This window comes from Bidens hawaiensis, unplaced genomic scaffold (assembly GCF_021521415.1).
Source record: "Bidens hawaiensis isolate Kalapana, Puna unplaced genomic scaffold, B.hawaiensis_p1.1 tig00011661_1, whole genome shotgun sequence".
Classification (NCBI taxonomy): Eukaryota; Viridiplantae; Streptophyta; class Magnoliopsida; order Asterales; family Asteraceae; genus Bidens; species Bidens hawaiensis.
The window spans coordinates 92497-113684 of record NW_027491918.1 but is presented as its reverse complement, the minus strand read 5'-3'; the positions used below and the strand labels follow the sequence as shown (position 1 = coordinate 113684).

Sequence of the window (21188 nt, the reverse complement as noted above, 5' to 3'; positions counted from 1 at the left end):
ACTGAAATATATTATTATCTTCAAAGTCACAAACACAAAAACATATAGTTTTAAATACGATAATAAGACCATTATTTGAGTGTATTTTGATATATATGATCGGTACTACATGATATAGCGTTATATAGTTCTTATGACTATTTGCTTAAAATTGATTGTGTATTTAGGAAGTGTTACTTCTGAATTCACAATGTTATATTTATACTTGATTTGATGTTGTATATTGAACTTCTATGTCTTCAAATTGTTACTTTTATTAATTAACTTCAATGAATGACAAACTATTTTCCTTGATAAAATAGAAATACAAAAATTGCTCAAAATATTTTAGTTCCTCTATCTCCTAGTAGATCCATGATTAGTATGCTTAATTTCCTTCCTTTCTTTTTCTTTAATTTGGAAAAGAAATCTCATCAAAATCGTCCAACGATAAGAAAACTTCGTCCAGACATGAAAGCTCATTTCCATCATCGTTGTCATTGTCACCACTATCCTCGAACACCCTACATATCACCCAATTTGTATAATCCTATAATTTGAAAATGAAAGTGTTAAAAACAACAATAAAAGAATGAAACTGATAATAATACATCGTTTTTACAGATATATTATACAATTCCTAAGACGCTTTTTAAAACGTCAAGGAAAATAGAGAAATAGGAAATAAGGCATTATTCAATATGTATCCCGATAAGATTATAGATCGTGACCATTTTATTGAACACATACTAGACAAAATTACATTTTTCATCGTTCAGTACACATTTCGTTAGATAGTCGAATTAATCATCATTAATGACTTACTGGTTTGGATTGGCCTCTTCTAGATCTACCAGTACTGCAAGATGAACTACCATTATCAGAAAGCCTAAATTCTTCCATTATCCAACTTGTTTTAACACCTTGATCAGGAGCTTCACCAGTATGAAACACATAATATTTCTTCACTCCAACGATTCGTTTGCTACTACTTGAACTTATAATTTGTTCATCGCATCCCCATGATTTCCAATACCCGTTTGTTGTTATTCGATTTTGTGTCCTCCTGCTGTAATAATACCACTTTTTTCCTTCCACCATAGCTTTACCTACAATCAAAGCAAAACCATGCATATATGACACGTGTATACCTAACGAGGTTGTAAACCCATGTATTACATGAGCTGAGTAGGATAGTTATAACGATATGATTCATAAATCTGTAAATGATTCTTATAAAAATGATATAATTTATATTGCATGGGTTACAAAATGAAAAAGTGTTCAATTTATAAAAATGTTTTATGAACAAACTTAACTTTTTTTCATGATAACACACATTTTATACATAAAAAAGTTATAGAAAGCATTATTATTTTATATGAAAGGGAGAAAACAATAAATTATAAAATGAATTACATAATAATGTACAACTAATAGGAAATAGAGGTAGAAAAAAACCAATAAAAAACCAGAGAGTGACACGTGACAAAAAAAGTTAACTTTTATTATGTAGACTTTTATAAACATGCAATATTGTATCAATCTATATAAAAATGAGAAATATAATGTACCATCCAAATCCCAAGGATCATAAGGGTGGAGATCGAGATCGGGAATGATATGAGGGTGGTAGGGGAGGATAGAGACCTTGCGTTGAAGGAAGTGAACGACGAGTTCTTCATCTGTAGGACAAAACCGGAAACCAGGTGGGAGGTGATCATGGTTTTTGTCACTCATGTTAAGGGGATGTCTAGTAATATTGTAAGTCTCTGGATAGGGGCATTATATACAGTGATAGGAAGAGTGATCATAGACACAGAGACGTGAGATTGAAGTATTGTGATCTACACCACCATGAGTAGTAGTGACTGAGTGATCAATGTGTGTGTGTGGGTGAGAGAGAGAGAGTTTGGTGCATAATGTAAGCATTATGAGTTTTGGTTTTGAAGGTATCTGTTTGCTTTAGGTAGCACCCTTGGCAGTGTAAAACAAAAGGTTTAAAATCTAAACAAGACAACATGTCACGGTATGATCTGTTATACCTAACTCTATGTATACAAGCTAGTGTGTGTATGCATACATACATACGCGCGTACATACACCGAGTTCATGTGTTGTAAATGATCGTTATTTTCTTGGTAACAACAATTTATGGTCCTCGTCGTTGTATATATGAATAAGAGCATTCATAATAAGGCGTTTTTAAAGCTTGTATGCGGTTTTCTCTATTGTAGGAGTCATCTTAAGAGACGTTTTATAAAGAAGTTTTTCACCAAAAACTAAAAAAAAATGAGTTGTAATGGGCCATATTCTAGAGGTGGGTCCGGGTGGGGGTTGGGTAGTGGATAAAACAATAATTTTGTTAGAGCAATCCTAATCTATCATTCATCTCTATATTTAAAATTACGCTGAAAAACATTATAGTTTTTCTCCTATTCAATTAAATAATATTTTTTTATGTATTTATCATTACAGTTTTCTATCCCCTCTACTTACAACCAGCTCAACGAATATTAAAAAATAAGTAGAGGCAAACAAAATTTCCCGAAATTTACAAAAAAATCACTAAATTTTCTCTCCTCACCATATAATTTACACTCACATTCTTATCATATAATTTGCAAACTTCACTAACATAATTTTGAGAGATAAAATTAGAATGCTCTTAAAGGTAAAAAAAAAATAAATGGTGATGATGTGATGTTTTTATGTATTTTTACGATTCCTTATTGGTTATGTTTTGAATGTTCTTAAAAAATTGTGTTCATATGACGTAAAAGCGGATATGTTTTTTTATCTCTTTATTATTTGTGCTCTAAGAAAATGTGTGTGTGTGTGTATGACTACGTGTTTATTGAGAGTCATATACTAAACGCTATATTATGAAATTAACACGTGATAAAAAGATATTTTTTTTTCGGTTTTAAAAATTATGAAATAAACGAAAATGATGTAAATTTAGTATTTATTGTGTTTTGATTATCCGCTCCCCATACTGAAAAACGAATATGAACCGGTTTTATTTATGTATATAAGCCACGTATATATGTATACTAGCTTTTATTCCTCGTATTACAGAGAGAGTTTTACATTATTCGATTCTAATATTTATATATGTTTTTGGATTTTAATTTTATATGTTGCAGGGAGTTAAAGGGTTTGATGATGAAAGGGTTTCACAAATACAAGAGATGTTATACCCTGGTTTAAAAGTTATCTGGGTTTAGTGAGACCCATGACCCTTTATTTTTTTTAATATAAAGTTGTTTCCTAATTATAAAAAAAATATTCTTTTAAAAAAATCGAAAATTAATTTTTTGTATATCCCTATTTTATAGAATTTTGATATCAAATATTTAGTGAGGTTAATTCTAATTTAATAAGATGTTATAACTCGTTTAAGGGTCATTCGTGAATTCAAATTAAATGCATGAGAATCCTCCATTTGCAAATACAGTAATCTGGTGGCTTGAAAAGATGTGAGGAACAACCAGAAAGATATTAAAGGTTTCGTTTATATATATTTAAGATAAGAGTCTACACAAGCGTAGGCCAGGTTATATTACCTATTTACACACATTATAGGTAGATAAAAAAACGAAAAATATAGTTTTTATGTATTTAATTGACGCATGTATATGTATAAAGTATACGAGAAGGGTTAACATGAAACTTTTATTAAAGTAATGAACCCTTGAAACTCAATCTCTAGCCATCTATTTTCAAATCCTATGGTTGAAATCAATTCAAGTTGATGGGTCCACTAGTTTTGACCACTTTTTAAATAAAAAATTAGGAAAGGGCAAAATAGGAAAGAGGAATACGAGGAAAGAAAAATTTGCTACAAAAAGCCGCATCGGGATGCATGCATGGTTTTCACTCTTCACCTTTATATAATCAGCTATATTTTATATTAATATCGCATGTAAATGTAAGAAACGTAAATATTTTCCTCTCTATATAATCAACGTTGTTTTACATCTTTTATATTAATATCGCCCGTAAATGTAAGAAACGTAGATCGGAATGTAAGAAATGTAAATTGTACTTCATAATTTGGAGCCAAGTACATGAAATGACATCAACATTTGCAATACCCAAATTACCCTTATGCTTATTTTAAAACAAAATGATGTCGATACACCCATAAGGCTATGTGTAGTGGGCTGTGGGCGTGGGTTCCGGCGAATTGTGGGCCCGAAGGGGCGAGAACACCGCCCCCCGGGCGATATGTGGGTGAATTGGGGCGGGGGCGGGGTTCTTTTGTCGCCTGAAAGAGATGAAGATTATTATTATTATTATATTATATATTATTATTATATTACTATTGTATATGTTATGTATATGTATATATGTTGTGTGTGTGTGTATGTATATGTGTTGTGTGCGTGTGTATATATATATATGTATTTGTATATGTATATATGTTGTGTGATATATTATATATATATATATATATATATATATATATATATATATATATATATGTCACACCCCCAATCTAGGCCTAGGAGTGTGAACCATAGTTGGTACCATATTTGTAAATAAATCAGAGTTACGGGTTTAAGCGGAAGACTTTATAAAAACAAAGGATCGATAATATAAATATTTACATTACAAAATACGAGATGAAAGTCTCGATTTGTTTTACTTGTTTATAAGTATTACAAAAACCACCAAGTTTTAATATTTACATAAAAGTTATCCGAGCTATCGGATACTTGAGCTTCTTCGTCCTTTAAGCTCTACTCATGATTACCTGCAAAATGTAAATAAAATACGTCAGCAACGAATGCTGGTGAATATGCTGACGCTAAAAATATTTTCTTTACTTTATTACCCCTCGAGACCACGTAAGCCTCGGCCCATCTTGGCTTAGGAATAATCAAGTTAAACAATCATCATAAATTCGAGCCTCTGCACTAGGTCACCTCAGCGAAACACCGCAGCGTTTATGACATAACTTAGGTACTACAAATATACACATGGTCACCGCGTTACACATATGTAAGGATCCATACAAACGTATGCTATAGCCTGAGGTCGTGACCAAGCGTGGTGCGATGTGCCCACCGCGTTCCACATATGTAAGGATCCATACAAACGTATACTATAGCCTGAGGGCTGGCTTATACTCTTATTTATAATGTTTTTAGAGACACGTAGCCTCATATAAAGTTTTACACGTAACACGTTTGTTTGTTTAAACAAGTTTGTAAAAGTGGGGCGTATTCACCTTTTCAATGGGATCGGCTTCCAACACCGTCCGTTAATCTTCCTTCTCTATCTCGCACCTATAGTACGAGTATAACATTCATTAGTCGGATACACGATCCGGCTTAAAACCTTTAGTCTTATTTATCTCGATGAACCTTTAGTTCATTATTTTATTTTACTTTAAAACCTTTAGTTAAAAAGTAATCTTTATAAACCTTTAGTTTATTTATAAAACCCGACGTTTCTTCTTCTTTATGAAACGTATTCTTTTCTTTTATTATTTAAGTATACTCATAATACTTAAATAATATATTTCATAACAAAGAATAATCTTATATATATATATATATATATATATATATATATATATATATATATATATATATTTATATATATATATATATTATCTTTTCTTTTCTTTTCTTTATTTTCTTTGTTATATCTTTCTTTGATTATCGAGAATAACTTCGACTTAGGGTATTAAGCCATTTCAATATTTTATTATTATTTGGTCGAGTATTATGCCTACCTTTGTCGGCTTGATAAACCCTAGTCACTTGGGCAGCACTTCGTCGTCGTTCAATCAACACTCTTTCCTTGCAAAATCTTTTCTCCTTACTTGGCACGCTTTTCGAGACACCAACACTCTTGGCACGCACTTCGAGGAAATCACCGGGTCGTCGGGGCAACACTTCCTTCTTGTTCGGGATGTCAGGGAGTGGCACGGAAATCGAGGTAACGGGTATGGAAAACGAGGTTTCGAGGCACGTTTATCGAGAGGGATTGTTGGCAAGTATTTCGAGGTAGTGAGAGAGTCTAGAGAGAGAGTAATGTGTGTGTTTTGGAGTGAGATGGACTGAATTCGCAGCCCTCCTATTTATAGTGATTTTTGGACGCCATCGCGGTACGCGATGGGTTCCCTGTCTCCCCTATCGCGTACCGCGATATAGGGTTGGTGAGTCAGGGTATAGACCTGCCACGTGTCAACACGTGGCAGTCGCCGCCACACGTGTCAACACGTGGTGACACGTGACAACAAGCGTTGCCACCGTGAGTCTGTGTCAGATACCCCATCGAGGTACGCGATGGGTGCCTTTCTTGACCCTGTCGCGTAGAGCGATAGGTCCAAAAGACAGATTTTTCATTTTAGTCCCCTGAGTTTGGAAATTGGCAGAATTGATCCATTGACTTTAGAAACTTGACATTTTTGGCCTGAAATTTATGTGATGTTACAATATATATATATATATATGTATGTATATGTATATGTATATATGTTGTGTGTGTATATATATGTATATGCAAAATGAATCCAAGAAACAACCCGAACCAACCGAACCACCCATTCCCTCCTTTCGATCAACACCATGATTCGCAAAACCAACCGAACGTGAACTTACAATGGAACCCGATGAACCTAAACCAACCGAGCTATCCGTTTCAATTTCCCGACCCGAACCTAAACATGTACGCTAACCGAGCTATATGTTTTCTTATATTTTTAGTTATGTATTTTTTTGTATTTATTTTTAATTTTAATGCATATTTATTTAATTATTTGAAGAAATTGGTTTTTATTTGATTAGTTTAATTATAAAAAGAAAATAATAAAAAAATGCATTGTGAACCCAATTTGTAGCCCCTACACCATTGCACCCCAAAATCAAATTCTCATCCCATGCTGACTGAGCACCACATGTCACAATTCGCCTCCATTTGTAGCCCCTCCACTACACATAGCCTAACCACACAAATAGGTTTCAAATGTTCATATGGTTTCAAATAATATTTTCCCTAAAGTATACATTTTAAAAATTGTAAACCGGTGATTAAAATGGGTTTTAGTTATATTTCCCTACTGTAATTTGTTATAGTAACAATATTATTTGGTACCATAGTGTTTATAAAATCACATATCCAATTGAAGTGTAAATTTAAAAATTGTATATCAGTGATAAAAAAAAATATGGGTTCAAATTATGTGTTTGTAATAATACTTATTTGATGTCATGGTGCTTATCAAGTATTAACATTTAACAAATCAAATCGTACATATTAATTTATAACACGGACCTATTAACATGACATGACACGACACGGGCTTTAATAGGTTTGGGTTTTAGCTTAACATGTTTCGTGTCTTAAACAGGTCAACATGTTTAAGACATGTTAAAGTTCGTGTCTTAACAAGTTAAAGACTTCTTAATCTGTTAGTAACCTGTGTAGATTTTTACTTTAAAATAAATAAATAAATATACACTCCTAAAGTCCTAAACCTAAATAAAAAAAAATACGACATTTCACTCATGTTCATTAAAAACCGCTATTGTATTTTTAATGGATGCTATGATTGCTTCTATGGTTTTTGTGTCAAGTATCTTATGGATTTGTGGTTTTTGTTTCATATATGTTAAGGATTGTGGTTTTTTTATTCAAATATGTTATCGATTATGTATTAATTAAGACTTTTATGCTTGTTTTGAAAATTTTTGTTTAATTAAATATGTATTATTCATTGTATGTTTAAACAGGTCCTTTAACAGGTCTTAACAGATTAACCTGTTACTAAACAGGTTCGTGTTTGAAAAAAATGACACGATTAGTTATCGTGTCATATTCGTGTTTGGTACAACAGGTCATCGTGTCTTATCGTGTCGTGTCCGACATGTTGTGACAGTCATATTATCCTTTGTAGTTACTAGTCAATTGGGTGTATTTAGGGTATACCGGATACCCAACTCCAGCTATTATAACTGCATGTTTTCTTCCAAATCCTGATAAGTTGCTCTAGCGGTAAAAGGCCTTCCCTTCCTTAGTTCCTTAGTGAAGACGCAAGCTCGAATTTTACTTGGGTCAGTTCGAAGGAAATCTAGGTGAATGGACGAATTAGGGTTTCATTCCGGGGTTCGAACCTAACATGGGTGAGAGTTTACGGATTCCATCCAGGTCCCGGGCTTCAGGGGTACGGTCTTACGACGGTTAAGGAGTCGATCTTGGACATAGCCCCGAAAAGATAGGTTTACACGTGAGATTCTTTGCTATTAAAAAAATATCGACAAGCTAAATTAGAAGAAATTTAATGGTAGTTAATATTCAATTATGTAAATCATAAGAGATCATCAATGTATTTAAAGTAATGAATTTTGTTTCAAGGTATTAGCCTAATCATCAAGATTCAAGATCCTATACATCTTTCCTTCATCTACGAGTCTACGACATATAAACTTTTTGTCCTCTCATGACTTCTTCCAATCCGCTTTTGTGTCTCAACACCGTGCGCCACGCAGCAGCGTTCCTCCAACCATTTCACTCTCGCAGATCAAGAGGTAAGGGACGTGGTACCTTTTCTGGTCGTAATTGTGGAAGGCGACCATCCCACTACCAAATATGTCGCTAAGACGGACTTAATGTGAGTAGGTGTCCTAGCCTTTCTACTTTTGCTCAACGTGCTTCTACAATTGGCAATCTCGCACAAGCTTCTTGAAGAAACACTAAATGACCCCTGCAGATTACGGATAATCTTAGGGTTAAGTAGATGTTTCCCACGAGGGTTAGGTCCGGCAAAGATGGTTATTCTTCTTGACCTGCAAAACAGATACCGTGAGCTCTTCACTGAGAAGGAGGGGGGTTCCTCCTTGTGACCACCCTCCGGCGTGAGAATCAGACTAGATTGCTCTGAATATAAGTATATATTGAGAGAAATAGCTAGAGAGAAGATAAGATAATATGAGATGATGATACCGTTCCAAGGTGTTGGAGTATTTATAGCCGAAGGTAGGTTTCCAAGCAGGTACGGCCAGCTGTATAATATTCCTTTTCCACCAACTACGGGCTATGTACGTGCCACGATGGGAGTTGGTGGGTAGGCAACGGCTGATAGTGACATTTTGTACTGGAGCGTGCTCCTCCTCGTACTATTGTCGGTGAGTTGTCACCCTGTGATTGATTCATGGGCTGCTTTGGTCAGATCTTGTCTATTTTGTCCATACCTTAGCAGGTATAGTACAAAAGATCTTCCAGAAGCATACGGACTGGCTCTTTTAGGCGGGAATATTCCCGCCTTGCTCATTCCTTCTTCAGGTGACATTACTGAAGTATGATTTAGTGCCTTATGCGTGTAGCCTTACTGTTAGTGCGGGTAGCCTTCCTTCTTGGCTTGTACCCATAGCTGCGGGAACAGGCAGGGTACTGTACCAAGGGAGGCTTTCCTGCGGGAACAGCTGGCTTACTGCGTGTAAGGTCTTCTCTCTGAGAATGGTGGTTCCTGCGGAACCAGCTGGTCTATGCGCAGACGTACCTCTTCAAGGTGTGCCTTGCGGGTCCAACTGGGCTTTGCGGGGACCTACCTTTTCAAGTCCCCCCAGTCCATTGTTCTTCTCATGAATTGTTAATGAGGTGAACTTTTGGACTTTAAGCAAGGGGTTTTAAAGAGGGGTTTTTGTTTTTTAAGGTTTTCCGTGGGGATTCTTCCCGCAGTTTTCCTAATGTCACTTGCAGAAATTCCCGACTTTTCTGCCTGATCTTTGGGTATGATGCGGGTAGGTGTGTAACCTCTTCGCAAGTCGGGAGCGTTGAGTTTCACTTGTATAGATTCTTCACGAGGTTTTGGTAGTTTTGGGCATAGTGATCATTTATGTTAAGCCACCAATTCCACCTTGAAGCTTCAAACAATCTAGTTCTCAACGTTCCCGCCATGCGGAGGTGTTATTTCTCTTTCCGCAAGCATGGCCCATAAGATCCTTCTTGGGTTCAATTCCCTGCAAGTGCTGAGTATGTGAAGGGTTTCACCTTGACACTGTACCCGTACTTGTCTTATGGTTCATTGTTTTCCAAGGTATCTTGGCTTCAATTCCCTGCAAGTGCTAAGTATGTGAAGGGTTTCGCTTTAACACTGTACCCGCACTTGTCTTATGGTTTCTTGTTTTCCAAGGTAAGGGGGTATATTCCCTCTTATTTTTTAATCTTTTTGAATCTTTCTGAAATTCGAAGAGTTGGTGAAAGGATAAGGACAGTCCAAACGACTGAAGGGACGTTGGCGTCTTCTGACGGTTTCAAGACGTGCAGGAAGTTATGACGACGTGACAGTAAGTGGTCAATCAGGACACTTTTTCAGGCGCGTGGGTGAAAGTTTCATTTCACGCGCCATCCTGACACCTGTTGCCAGCTTGCTTTATCCACGTTTCGCCGTTTCATTGCACCTGCGCTCTCTCTCTCTCTCTCCTCCGCATTAAAATTCATCGCATTCATTGCGATGAGTATATAAGGGGGGAGAGGATGCATCTCATTCCATACTTTCACTTCACTCTTCTTCTTCTAAGCGATTTCCGGCGAATACTCTAACTTTTCCGTCGAGCATTCTCCTGAAATCGCTCTCTAACATCTAAAAAATGTCGTCTTCTACACATGATCCCGAGGTTACTGTCGAGGAGTCCGATGTATACCTTGAGAACCCAACGTCCACGTCTGATAAGGACGATAAGAGTACTGCTGGCGAGTGCCAGTGTACTCTTTATGTCGATTGATACCACTATATCGTCAAGAAGTTCATGCTCGAGCCTTATGAGCCTGAGTTTCCGGAGCCCACCAGACGGTGTACGATGCCCCTAAGGGCAAGATAGGGGTCTACGCCTCGTTCTTTATATATGGGAATCTCCGATTCCCATTAACGAAGTTCGTATACCGTGTTTTGGAGAAACACGGTGTACACTTGACGGAGGTGCACCCAATGGCGATTGCTAAGGTTCGCCATTTTGAATGGGTGTGCCATATTCTGGGCATCGAGCCCCGCGTCGACCGCCTGATGACCTTCTACTCCTGGAGGTGCATCCAGGGTTGGTATACCCTGGTCACTCGGATCAAGGGGTTGAAGATCTGCGCTACCGAGCGCAGTTTTCGGTCTTGGAAGCGGGAGTTTTTCTTCATCTCCGCTCGTGTCGTCCCCATCGCGATGACGTTCAAGAACGGGAGGGCGCTTCCTAACCTTCACGCCTCCAATTACCAGGAGGCGGAATGGTTCGCCAAGATCTCCCAGATCCAGACTCCGGTTTATCGCTTCGCGGAGTCTGGGATGGTGATGCTCGGGATGAGCCGCGTGTGGAAGGATGTCGGGTCTGGGACGCCGCAAATACCCATCGTCCTTGAATACGGTTCGAGCTCTATTCCTTACGGTATGCTCCATTTTTTGTGTTGATTTAGGGTTTTTCAACTAACTGTTATCTTTTCTTATTTCAGAGGGGAACGACTTACAATCGCTCCTGTATCCGCGGGAGACTGGTGGTCCCACACGGTTGGGTACTCGTGATCTTGACGAGAGCGAGTTGCCCATCTTAGAACAAACTGAGGATAGGTTCGTAGAAGTCTATCCGGCAGGTCATGAGATCCTAAGCGCCACTCGACCAGGTAATAAGTTCTTCAACCCTCGTCCTCTTCATTCTCAAACTTCTGCCGGAATTCCTCTGATTTTGTCATCTTCTGATGAGGAATCCGCAGATGGGCCCTTCTTTGCGAGGAAGAAGAAGGCTGCTGGCGGGAAGGGCAAGGCGAAGGTTGCTTCCGTCGTCGACCTGGGGAATCAGTCTGATTCCGAGACTAAGTGTGAGGAGGCGGCGGGGGACCTTGGTGGTGGCGAGACCATTGTCTCGGAGGTTGAGACGGCTGTCACCTCCGAGCAACCAAGCGTTGCGACGGTGACTGGCGTGAAGAGGCCAGTTCCATCGGGTTCGTCTCCGCCCGTCAGGTCTTTCAAGATTAAGAAAACCCGTAAGTATAATTTTTTACCTTTCCCGCATTTCTTTTCGCCATTGTTTTTAATATTTTGTTTATGCAGGAGTGGACGTATCTGCTTTTCAGAGCGGTGCGGGAGGAAGCAGTTCAGGACCCACGACGATAGGTTTGGTCAACCTATCCGAGGCGATGATCCAGGCGGCTGCGCCTGTTTCCGGTGTTGGTTCAGTTGCCCATACTGTTGAGGCAACTGTTCCAGTTATGACTTCATTTCCGCCGGCCTTCAGTGCCATCTTCACCGCATCCTTCACTGGGCCGGCGGTGACTTTTTCTGCGGGCTCGTCTGCAGCGGCGACCACGGTTGTGAGTTCATCTCCAATGAGTTCACCACCGATGGTCACTACCACGGTGGCTTCTACCATGCCTCCTCCGGTGTCAGCGACTACTTCGCCCATGGCCGGTTCTTCAGGTATGTTTGGGGTTGGGACCCCTGGACTTACCTCTGTTTATGAGGGGGTCCAATCTTTGTCTCCTTCCTATCTCCTTGACCTTTTGGATGGATATCCTCTAGGTTCGGGTGATGGGTTTGGCGGCTACCGGCCTGTTACCGACCCTACAGGTGCGTGGGGTTGTTTTGGCCTATTACCCATTTTTGTCATTTTTTTCCTAACTGTTTTTTGTTTTTGCAGTTTCGGATTCCAATGAGGTGTACGCTCCACGGTGGAATATCCGCCGAGGAACGACCCTCCGCACGGCTGCAGACTGCGTCGACTGGGCGCGCCATGCCGCTCCAAGCGGTGCGTTGGGGGAGGCAATGGCCAGCTACCAGGAGGGTAGGCTGTCCAATGAGCTCCGAATTCTCCTTGCCCGGATGCAGCCGCGCGTCGAGCTACTTTATCGTGAAAACAACAAGTTAAAGACGGCACGTAGCCTGGAAGTGGCTCAGGCGCGAGCATTGCGGGAGGAGAACAAGAGGCTCGCTGCCACCGCAGCGGAGAAGGAGAAGGCCTTCAAGGACCTCGAGGTCGAGATTCAGGCCAGGCATGAGGCCCGTTCCAAGGCTACCCAAACTGTTAACGAACAGCTTAGGTTGGCCAAGGAAACCGCGCGTAATGCGACCGAGAGGGCCACCAAAGCCGAAGCCGTTGCTGAGCCTCTGCGCATTGAAAACGAAGAGCTCAAAGCCAAACAAGAGAAGCTTCAGCAGGCTCATGATGCTTTGGCTTTGGAAGATGCCAAGAAGCTCCAAGAGCTCTTGGATCAGAAGGGTATGCTTGATCGCACTGAGCGCAAGCTTAGGGGCGTTGAAGAGGCTGCTGCTAAGGATGTGTTGTTTGCCAACCTCAACAAAAATGAAGCCGAACGTGCCCGCGATCAAGCTCAAGCTACCCTCCAAGAAGCTCTGATCACTAAGGAGTGGCTTCTACGAGAAGCGTTGCCTCAGGTATGCGTAGCTCCATAATTTCTTTACGCTTTTCTTTATACTTAGAAAAGTTCTTATATATATATATATATATATATATATATATATTTGTAGGTTGTGCATCGGATTTTCGTGAACACATCTTATGACGATGCCATGAGTGCAGCCCTCAACGCTTCTTATGAGGATGGGGAGAAGGCTGGTTTCCTGCTTGGTCTAGGATTTGCAGAGAAGGGCATCCCGCCTTCCAACTTTCCTTTACACGATGTAGAAACTGAAGCTGCCTACGACCAAGCTGTGAACCAGTATGCTGCCTTTCCGCATCCGGTTGTGGAGAAGGTGAACGAAATTGCGGCTGCTGATGACGGGCTAGCTGTTCTCAAGGCTTTCCTCGAACCGCCGCAGACAAATTATGGTGCGGGTTCGAGTGGGTTTGGAGGGAGTGGTCCTGAAGCTTGAACCTTGAGATCCCTTCCAACCGTTAGGATAGATTTGTATTTTTGTAGGCGGGTAGATACCTAGCCATTCTTGTAATGTTTGAATTTTTATTGTGAATATAAATATTTTGTTAACGCCTTGCCTTGTAAACATTATATGTTTTGCTTAGCAATTTTCTAAGTGTTTGAATAAGTTGACTTTTCAACGCATGTCGGATAATAGGTTAATGTTCTGTTTCCTCTATCATGATTGTGCGGGTAGAACCGTCACTTTCACTTAGTAGGATGACTAAACTTCGCCTATATCTGACTTGCGTGAAGGTTTTCCTCATCTTCCCATTAGAAATATTTACTGTTTTTGTGTTTATGCGGGTTGTGCCGCTTTCCACACGCAACGACTTCCTCCCACACTTATTTATGCGGTGAATACCGGCATATCAGTGTGGTCAGTTCATAAGTATAAAGGTAAGGCTATCAACACAATGTGATAAAGGAGAATCATTTCCATTAGAAGTGGCTCTAGGCCTTTTCTTTACAAGTTTGGAATTGATCTACATGTAACATCTGCGTAATTGAGCTCCATTCCATGTTCTTGGGATGGGGGTGCCATCGAGCCTTTCGAGCCGGTATGCGCCCTTTCCCAAAACTTCTTTAATGATGTATGGCCCTTCCCAAACCGGGGCCAGCTTTCCTAGGCGTTCTTGGTTTGAAGCCTCGTTGTTACGCAGTATGTAGTCTCCGACATTTAAGTTGCAGAGTTTTATCCGCGTGTTGTAGTACTTTTGCATTTGTCGCTTGTAGTTCTCTTCACGCGCTGCGGCTAAGTCTCTGCATTCTTCGGTTAGCATAAGGTCTAACCGTCTTTCCGCATCATTGTCTTCTGGTTGAGTTATGACTCTTGGTGAGGGTAGACCAATCTCGACTGGGACCATGGCTTCAGTGCCATAGGTTAGGCTGAACGGAGTTTCGCCCGTGCTTGCTTTTTTCAACGTTCTGTTTGCCCAAAGGACATGTGGAACTTCGTCCACCCAGCCGGATCTATGCTCCAAGAGTCTTTTCTTTATACCGTCGACGATGCTCTTGTTTGCTCTTTCCACCTCACCATTACCCTGCGGGTGTGCCACTGAGGTAAAGGTGTGGGTGATTTGAAGCTCTTTCAGCCACTTTTGTAGCTTCTGGTCAGGAAAGTTGGTGCCGTTATCGCTCACCAAATTCTGTGGAAGTCCAAAATGACAAATAATAAATTCCCAAATAAATTTTTTGATATGTTTTGCGGTTGTTTGGGCTAAGGGTTTTGCTTCTATCCACTTGGTGAAGTAGTCGATGGCTACTACTAGGAACTGAACGTTCCCTGCTGCTATGGGAAATGGGCCTGTCACATCGATGGCCCACTTCTGGAATGGCCATGAAGATGTGACTGGAACAAGTTCGTTCTTTGGGCAATGCGTGTTGGGTGCGTAAAGCTGGCAGGATCTACACTTTCTGATGTAGGCCAGCGCATCTGTGTGCATCCCCGGCCAAAAGTATCTCGTGTTGTTTAGCTTAGCTACAACTGCGCGTGGACCTACGTGTACTCCACAGATGCCTTCGTGTACTTCCCTTAGGAGGTAGTCGGCATCTTGGTAGTCCACGCATCTGAGGAGTGGGCCCAGAAAGTTACGCCTGTAAAGTATGTCATCAACAAGTTGATAGTTCAGTGATTTACAGCGTATCTTTCTTGCATGTGTCTTCGACTCTGGTAGTATACCCGCTGCAAGGTATTTTATGATTGGTGTCATCCATGTTTCCATGCCGGTTTGGATGACACAATTTTCCTTGTGCGGGACTGATGGTGCTCCAAGAAGTTCAACGCGGATGTCCTTTCCCAAGTGGGTGAAGGCTAACGATGCAAGCTTGCTTAACGCATCTGCAGATTTGTTTTCGCTTCGCTTGATGTGCATAACTTTGCAATCGTTAAAATCGTGCATAAGGGTTTTTGCTTGTGCGAGGTAAAGGGCCATTGTGTCGTTCACGGCCGTGTATGTCCCGTTTATCTGGTTGGCTACTAACATGGAATCCACGTGGGATTTCAAGTTTTTCACCCCCATTTTACGCGCAATTCTTAATCCGGCCAAGAATGCTTCATACTCCGCTTCGTTATTCGTACTTGGGAAATCCAGCCGAATAGCGTAAGTGTACTCTTGGCCTGCTGGGTTAGTTAGTTTCAACCCTGCGCCTGAACCCTCGTTGTTAGCTGCTCCATCAGTATAGAGTCGCCAGACATCATCAATGTCCTGTGCTGGAGAGGGTTGAGCCTTTTCCTGGCACTCTTTTTCCCGCGAAGCAGGGACTTCTGCAATAAAGTCGGCCAAAACCTGGCCTTTTATGGCTGGTCTTGGCTTGTACTTTATCGCGTATTCTCCCAATTCAATTGCCCATTTGGCTAGGCGCCCTGACAACTCGGGTTTGCCTAGAACGTTTGCAAGTTTGAAGTTGGTGAGAATGGTGATTGGGTGGCCTTGGAAATACCGTCTTAGCCTGCGTGAAGCCTGTACAAGCGCTAAGACTAATTTTTCCAGGGTAGAGTACCGGGTTTCTACATCTGTTAAGACGCGGCTAACATAGTAGATGGGCATCTGGATGCCTTTTCGTTCTACTAGTAGGACTGCCCCGGTTGCTCTGTCTGTGGCGGAGAGGTAAAGTATTAATTCCTTCCCCACTTCTGGTGCTGTGAGTGTTGGGAGTTCGATCAAGCGTGACCGAATCTCTTGAAAAGCTGCTTCCGCTTCTGGTGTCCAGCGGAAGTGCGTTTTCTTTAAGCAATTTCTCAATGTTGACACGAATGGGAACGACCTATCCGCATGGTTTGCCAAAAAGCGGTTAAGTGCGACTAGTCGTCCATTCAGTGTCTGAGCTTGTTTGATGGTAGTAGGTGATTCCATTTTGATAATGGTTTCGACCTTTTCAGGGTTCGAATCCGCTTTTTGCCCTCTCATGACTTCTTCCAATCCGCTTTTGTGTCTCAACACCGTGCGCCACGCAGCAGCGTTCCTCCAACCATTTCACTCTCGCAGATCAAGAGGTAAGGGACGTGGTACCTTTTCTGGTCGTAATTGTGGAAGGCGACCATCCCACTACCAAATATGTCGCTAAGACGGACTTAATGTGAGTAGTTGTCCTAGCCTTTCTACTTTTGCTCAACGTGCTTCTACAATTGGCAATCTCGCACAAGCTTCTCAAGCTCAGTGTTATGTCACCTCTAACTCGCTAGATTAGTACGTTGATTTCGGGGCTACCACACACATGACACCTCCAATGATGATCATGTCGGCTAAGTATACGAGTAATGTTATTATAACTTTCATGTCCTTTGTGACTACACAACTGAATGCAAGATTAAAGACACTTCAAAGTTATGGTGGAACGGAGTTCACTAACAATCGAGTTTAACAATTATTTCTACTAAATGGTATCCATCATCGTCTTTCGTGTCTATATACACCACAAGAAAACAATCAAGATGAACAAAAGCATCTAGTTATAACTCTCATGCCCTGCAACATTATGAGTAAACGTGTTTATATTGATTCACGTGACCACACTAATTAATAAATAAGAGTGATTATAACATAGGGATGAGCAAAATCGGTAATGGTACCGGTTGGTACCGGTACCGAAATCGGTACCGGTACGCGACCGGGAGCGGTATTTCCCGAATTTTTACCTTCAATCCCGGTACCGGATCCCGTACCAGTACCAAGAATTCACGATTTTCGGGACCGGAATTTTTAGAACCGGGACCGGTCGGTACCGGTACGGTCCCGATCTCATCCCTATAACATGTATGAATCATCAACAAAAGAACTCAAACCAAATAGGCCAACACATGTCAAATTTCGTTTCTACCAGTGTTTAAAAGTTTGACTACTCATAATCTAGAACAAGAAACACATAAAATAAATATTATGGTTTAATCGAAAAATAAATGAAATAGTTCACAACTAATAACTTAAACACAAGAAAGTCTTCACAATAAATGAAATAGTTCAACTAACCAGCGGGGCTTGCCCCAATGGCCAGGAACATGATGGATAACCTGGATGTCTTGGATTCGAATCCTGATTCCGACCGGATTTTATCAAAGCATTAAAACCCTGCCGTGCTTTCGGGCTGGGTGAGCCAACTGGGTTTTACCGGGAACGCCAAGCCAAACTCGGATGCCAGCGTGGATCCCGATCATGTCAACAGAGTTGGCCTGAGTGGGGTGGCGGGGCGCGACATGATCGCGCATTGAGATAGTTTAACTGTGAAAGTCACCGTTCGGAAAAAAACACAAAAAAGTCTTTCCAAAAAAAACAACTAGCTTAAACTAATTGAGCTAGCAGTCTTGTAACTCACACATAACCTAATGATCTAATGGTATAATGTTCACCCTTTTAAAACACAGAAGATGGATTCAAATCCTTACCGGTATAAGGTTAGAGAATTTTAGGTAAAAAATAAATTTGCTATATGAAAGATGTCTCCAATTAGCCTTTATTAAGGGCGTCTCTTTGTTGGCTGCTTCTGCTTGTTTTATTCGCAATTGGGTTAAACGAATTGGGCAGCCCATTTTGATTTTTAGTAGAGCCCAACTACTATAGTTAATTCTTGTTTCCGTTGGCAACAGCCCAACAACTCGTTTTCTTTTTCTCTTAAAAAAAAAAAAAAAAAACATTTGAACTCTATAACCACATGAAACCCAATATTTGATCTCAAGCTTAATAAATATACTCCATTTTAACTCATTTTTTATTTTTGAAACTTACAAAACTCAAATAAAACTAATTATCAGTTCCCATGAACATGAAATAAAACCCCCTTAAAATGTTGAAAATTGTACCCTGGGATACAAAGAACAAACAGCTCGAAAACTGCTTTAAGGTATCTTGTTGGACACAAATCATCAACAACAACCGCCAACATTTTGCAACCAAGAACGACAATCAAGATACCGTTAATATTCTCAATGAAGAACAACCGTTACATAAACTTGTAAGTTTTATATTTCCCACAAATAACGATAGCATTATTATTTATTTAAATAAAACGATGAACCAGCTTCCTACAATATGATGTCGACTGAACCTCAGACATTTGTGTACCTTAGCTACTAATAATTTGTAGTTTAACGGACGGACATCAATACATCATGTTTAACCTCAAATTTCTTGTTTACAATATAGAACATAGGGAAAGTGCATTTTGATGAATTCAAAATGTTTACACGACCCGAGAAGTGGTCGTGATTAAGAACCAAAGTTTCGAACGACTATGAATTATTACCTTTATAATATTGATATACAATCATGTTTTAATATGTCTATTAACTATTGTGCGTATTACTAGACTTGTAAATTGGTTTATTAAGTAAATGTAAATTTAAGTATGGTTAAAGGCCCATGCGGATGGTGGAAAACAACAAAGCAATGATGTTTCATGAATACACTCCTCACGTGAATCTCACGTTCCAATAATTTCATTTGTTTACTGAGTTTAACTTGTATTGTAACACAAACACTAGTTACATGTTACTAATATTGTATTCTTTTTAACTCAAATAAAACTTGTCATAATAATATAGTTTCATGATAATGTATCCATTTATAGGGCAAGTCGAAATCATGGTCTACGGAGAGGTGCAACGAGTTAGTGGTGATTGGCGTGAAGTTCAAGAGGGCGACGGGAAAAACATGTTGTCGATGTTCAATGGGTGGTTGATAGTTTGCAAGGACGTGAGAGGGGGCAGGACACAAGGCGTTAGTTAATAGTCTATGTAGTTAATAAATAGAGTACATTAATGGTCCATGTGTTAATATATTCATAGGGTATTTTGGTCACTTACACAATCTTAACGCGAAGTTATATTGGATTTGGAAGTTAGTGTTAGACCTGAACTTACGAAAAAATTTAGAAAACAACGCACTAAAAAACAAATTTTTAATGTTAGATGTGCAATTAGAACAACAATAAGGGCTATTTGTATATGAACATATATTGATGTTCATGTTGTTGATGATTTTGGCGTTGCTATAGTTTTTGTAATGATATATGTTTGTTTTCAATCCTATTAGCAAACTACAAACTAGATGGTTATGTATGAGTCTTCGCTTATTATGACTATAGAATGAAATGTTAAAATGATATTTACTAGAGGTGGTAAATGGGTTGGGTCGGGTCGAACGAGTCATGGGTTGAAATGAGTCATGGGTCAGAATGAGTTTGGGTCAGAACGGGTCAATTAAAAAAAGGGTTGTTTTGGTTTGGGTCGGAATAGGTTAGGGTCGAACCAGGTTTTGAGTTTTTTTTTTTTTTGAATGGGAATAATGGCGGAAACATTTTAGTTTTTTTAAAATTTTTGTTTTTTATTTATATTTTAAGTTATGATTTTTTTTTAAATTTTTTTGAATTTTTTTTGAAGGGTTTTCTATTAAGATCAAAAACCCTCAAAAAAATATTTAAAAATAAGAATAAAAAATTATAACTCAAAGTATAAAGCATAAACAAAAAAAGTAAAAACACTAAAACGTTTTCTATGTTGTCCTCGTTCCTTAAAAAGAATTAAAAAAAATGAGAATCGAACCGAAACCGAAAAACGGACAAAAACAAGTCCGGAATCGACCAAAAAGAAACCAAAACCCAACCCGTCACTGGTGAAAACTCGTGTTGGCTTGAAACATGAACCAACCCGTTCCAATCTGAAACAGAAACCTGTCTTGTACGAAGACGCGTTCCAATCCGAAACCTGTCACATTTCCTTAGGACACTAACCCACATCGACCCAATTCTTTGAACTTGTCGATCCATTTTGACCCAAAAATAAAATAATGGAATTTCAAATGACTCGTATTGACCCATTTAGTTAAAATCTTTTACCCAAATCAACTCATTTAATTTTTAAAACAACTTAAATTGACCTATTTAAAAAGGTTTGAGTTAAGATTGCAACCCCTAAAATTTACCATGAGTACCAAAGGGGATCAATTTTTGAGTGGTCTATTGGGAAAAAAAAAATCTAAAACGCATTCATAGTTAATGAATTAAAAGCTATAGCGACTTGTTATGATTTAGAGTCTATCCAACATTTCAAAAACAAATGTTATGTTTATTTTAAAACCGATATATCTTATGTCACGAATTTTAAATACAATTTATAAATACAACAGTAGCATGCTTCATAGAAGCATCTTCACCACATGGTACCATTGGACTATTTAATGAATAAGTGAATTACTCGTGCATCACACATTTATAAATTATAGTTTCTTTTAAAAAAAAATCTAAATACAATTCCTATAAGTAATACCAAAGTAACTTATACGAATCAATAGGGCAATCGCCACGACGGGCTCCAATGCCTAAGGTCCACATCTATGTGGCAATGGCAA

General features: G+C 39.5%; 1 protein-coding gene across 1 annotated transcript; it reads right to left on the bottom strand.

The window, feature by feature from the left end:
• Positions 1 to 192: 192 nt before the first annotated feature.
• LOC143538621 (NAC domain-containing protein 104-like) lies at positions 193 to 2044 on the bottom strand. The gene is made up of 3 exons (XM_077032136.1): positions 1554 to 2044; positions 805 to 1088; positions 193 to 529 (listed from the first exon to the last, which is right to left on the bottom strand). Exons 1-3 carry the CDS (start codon positions 1717 to 1719, stop codon positions 392 to 394), a joined length of 588 nt encoding a protein of 195 aa, XP_076888251.1. The 5' UTR covers positions 1720 to 2044; the 3' UTR covers positions 193 to 391.
• Between the last annotated feature and the right edge of the window lie 19144 nt (positions 2045 to 21188).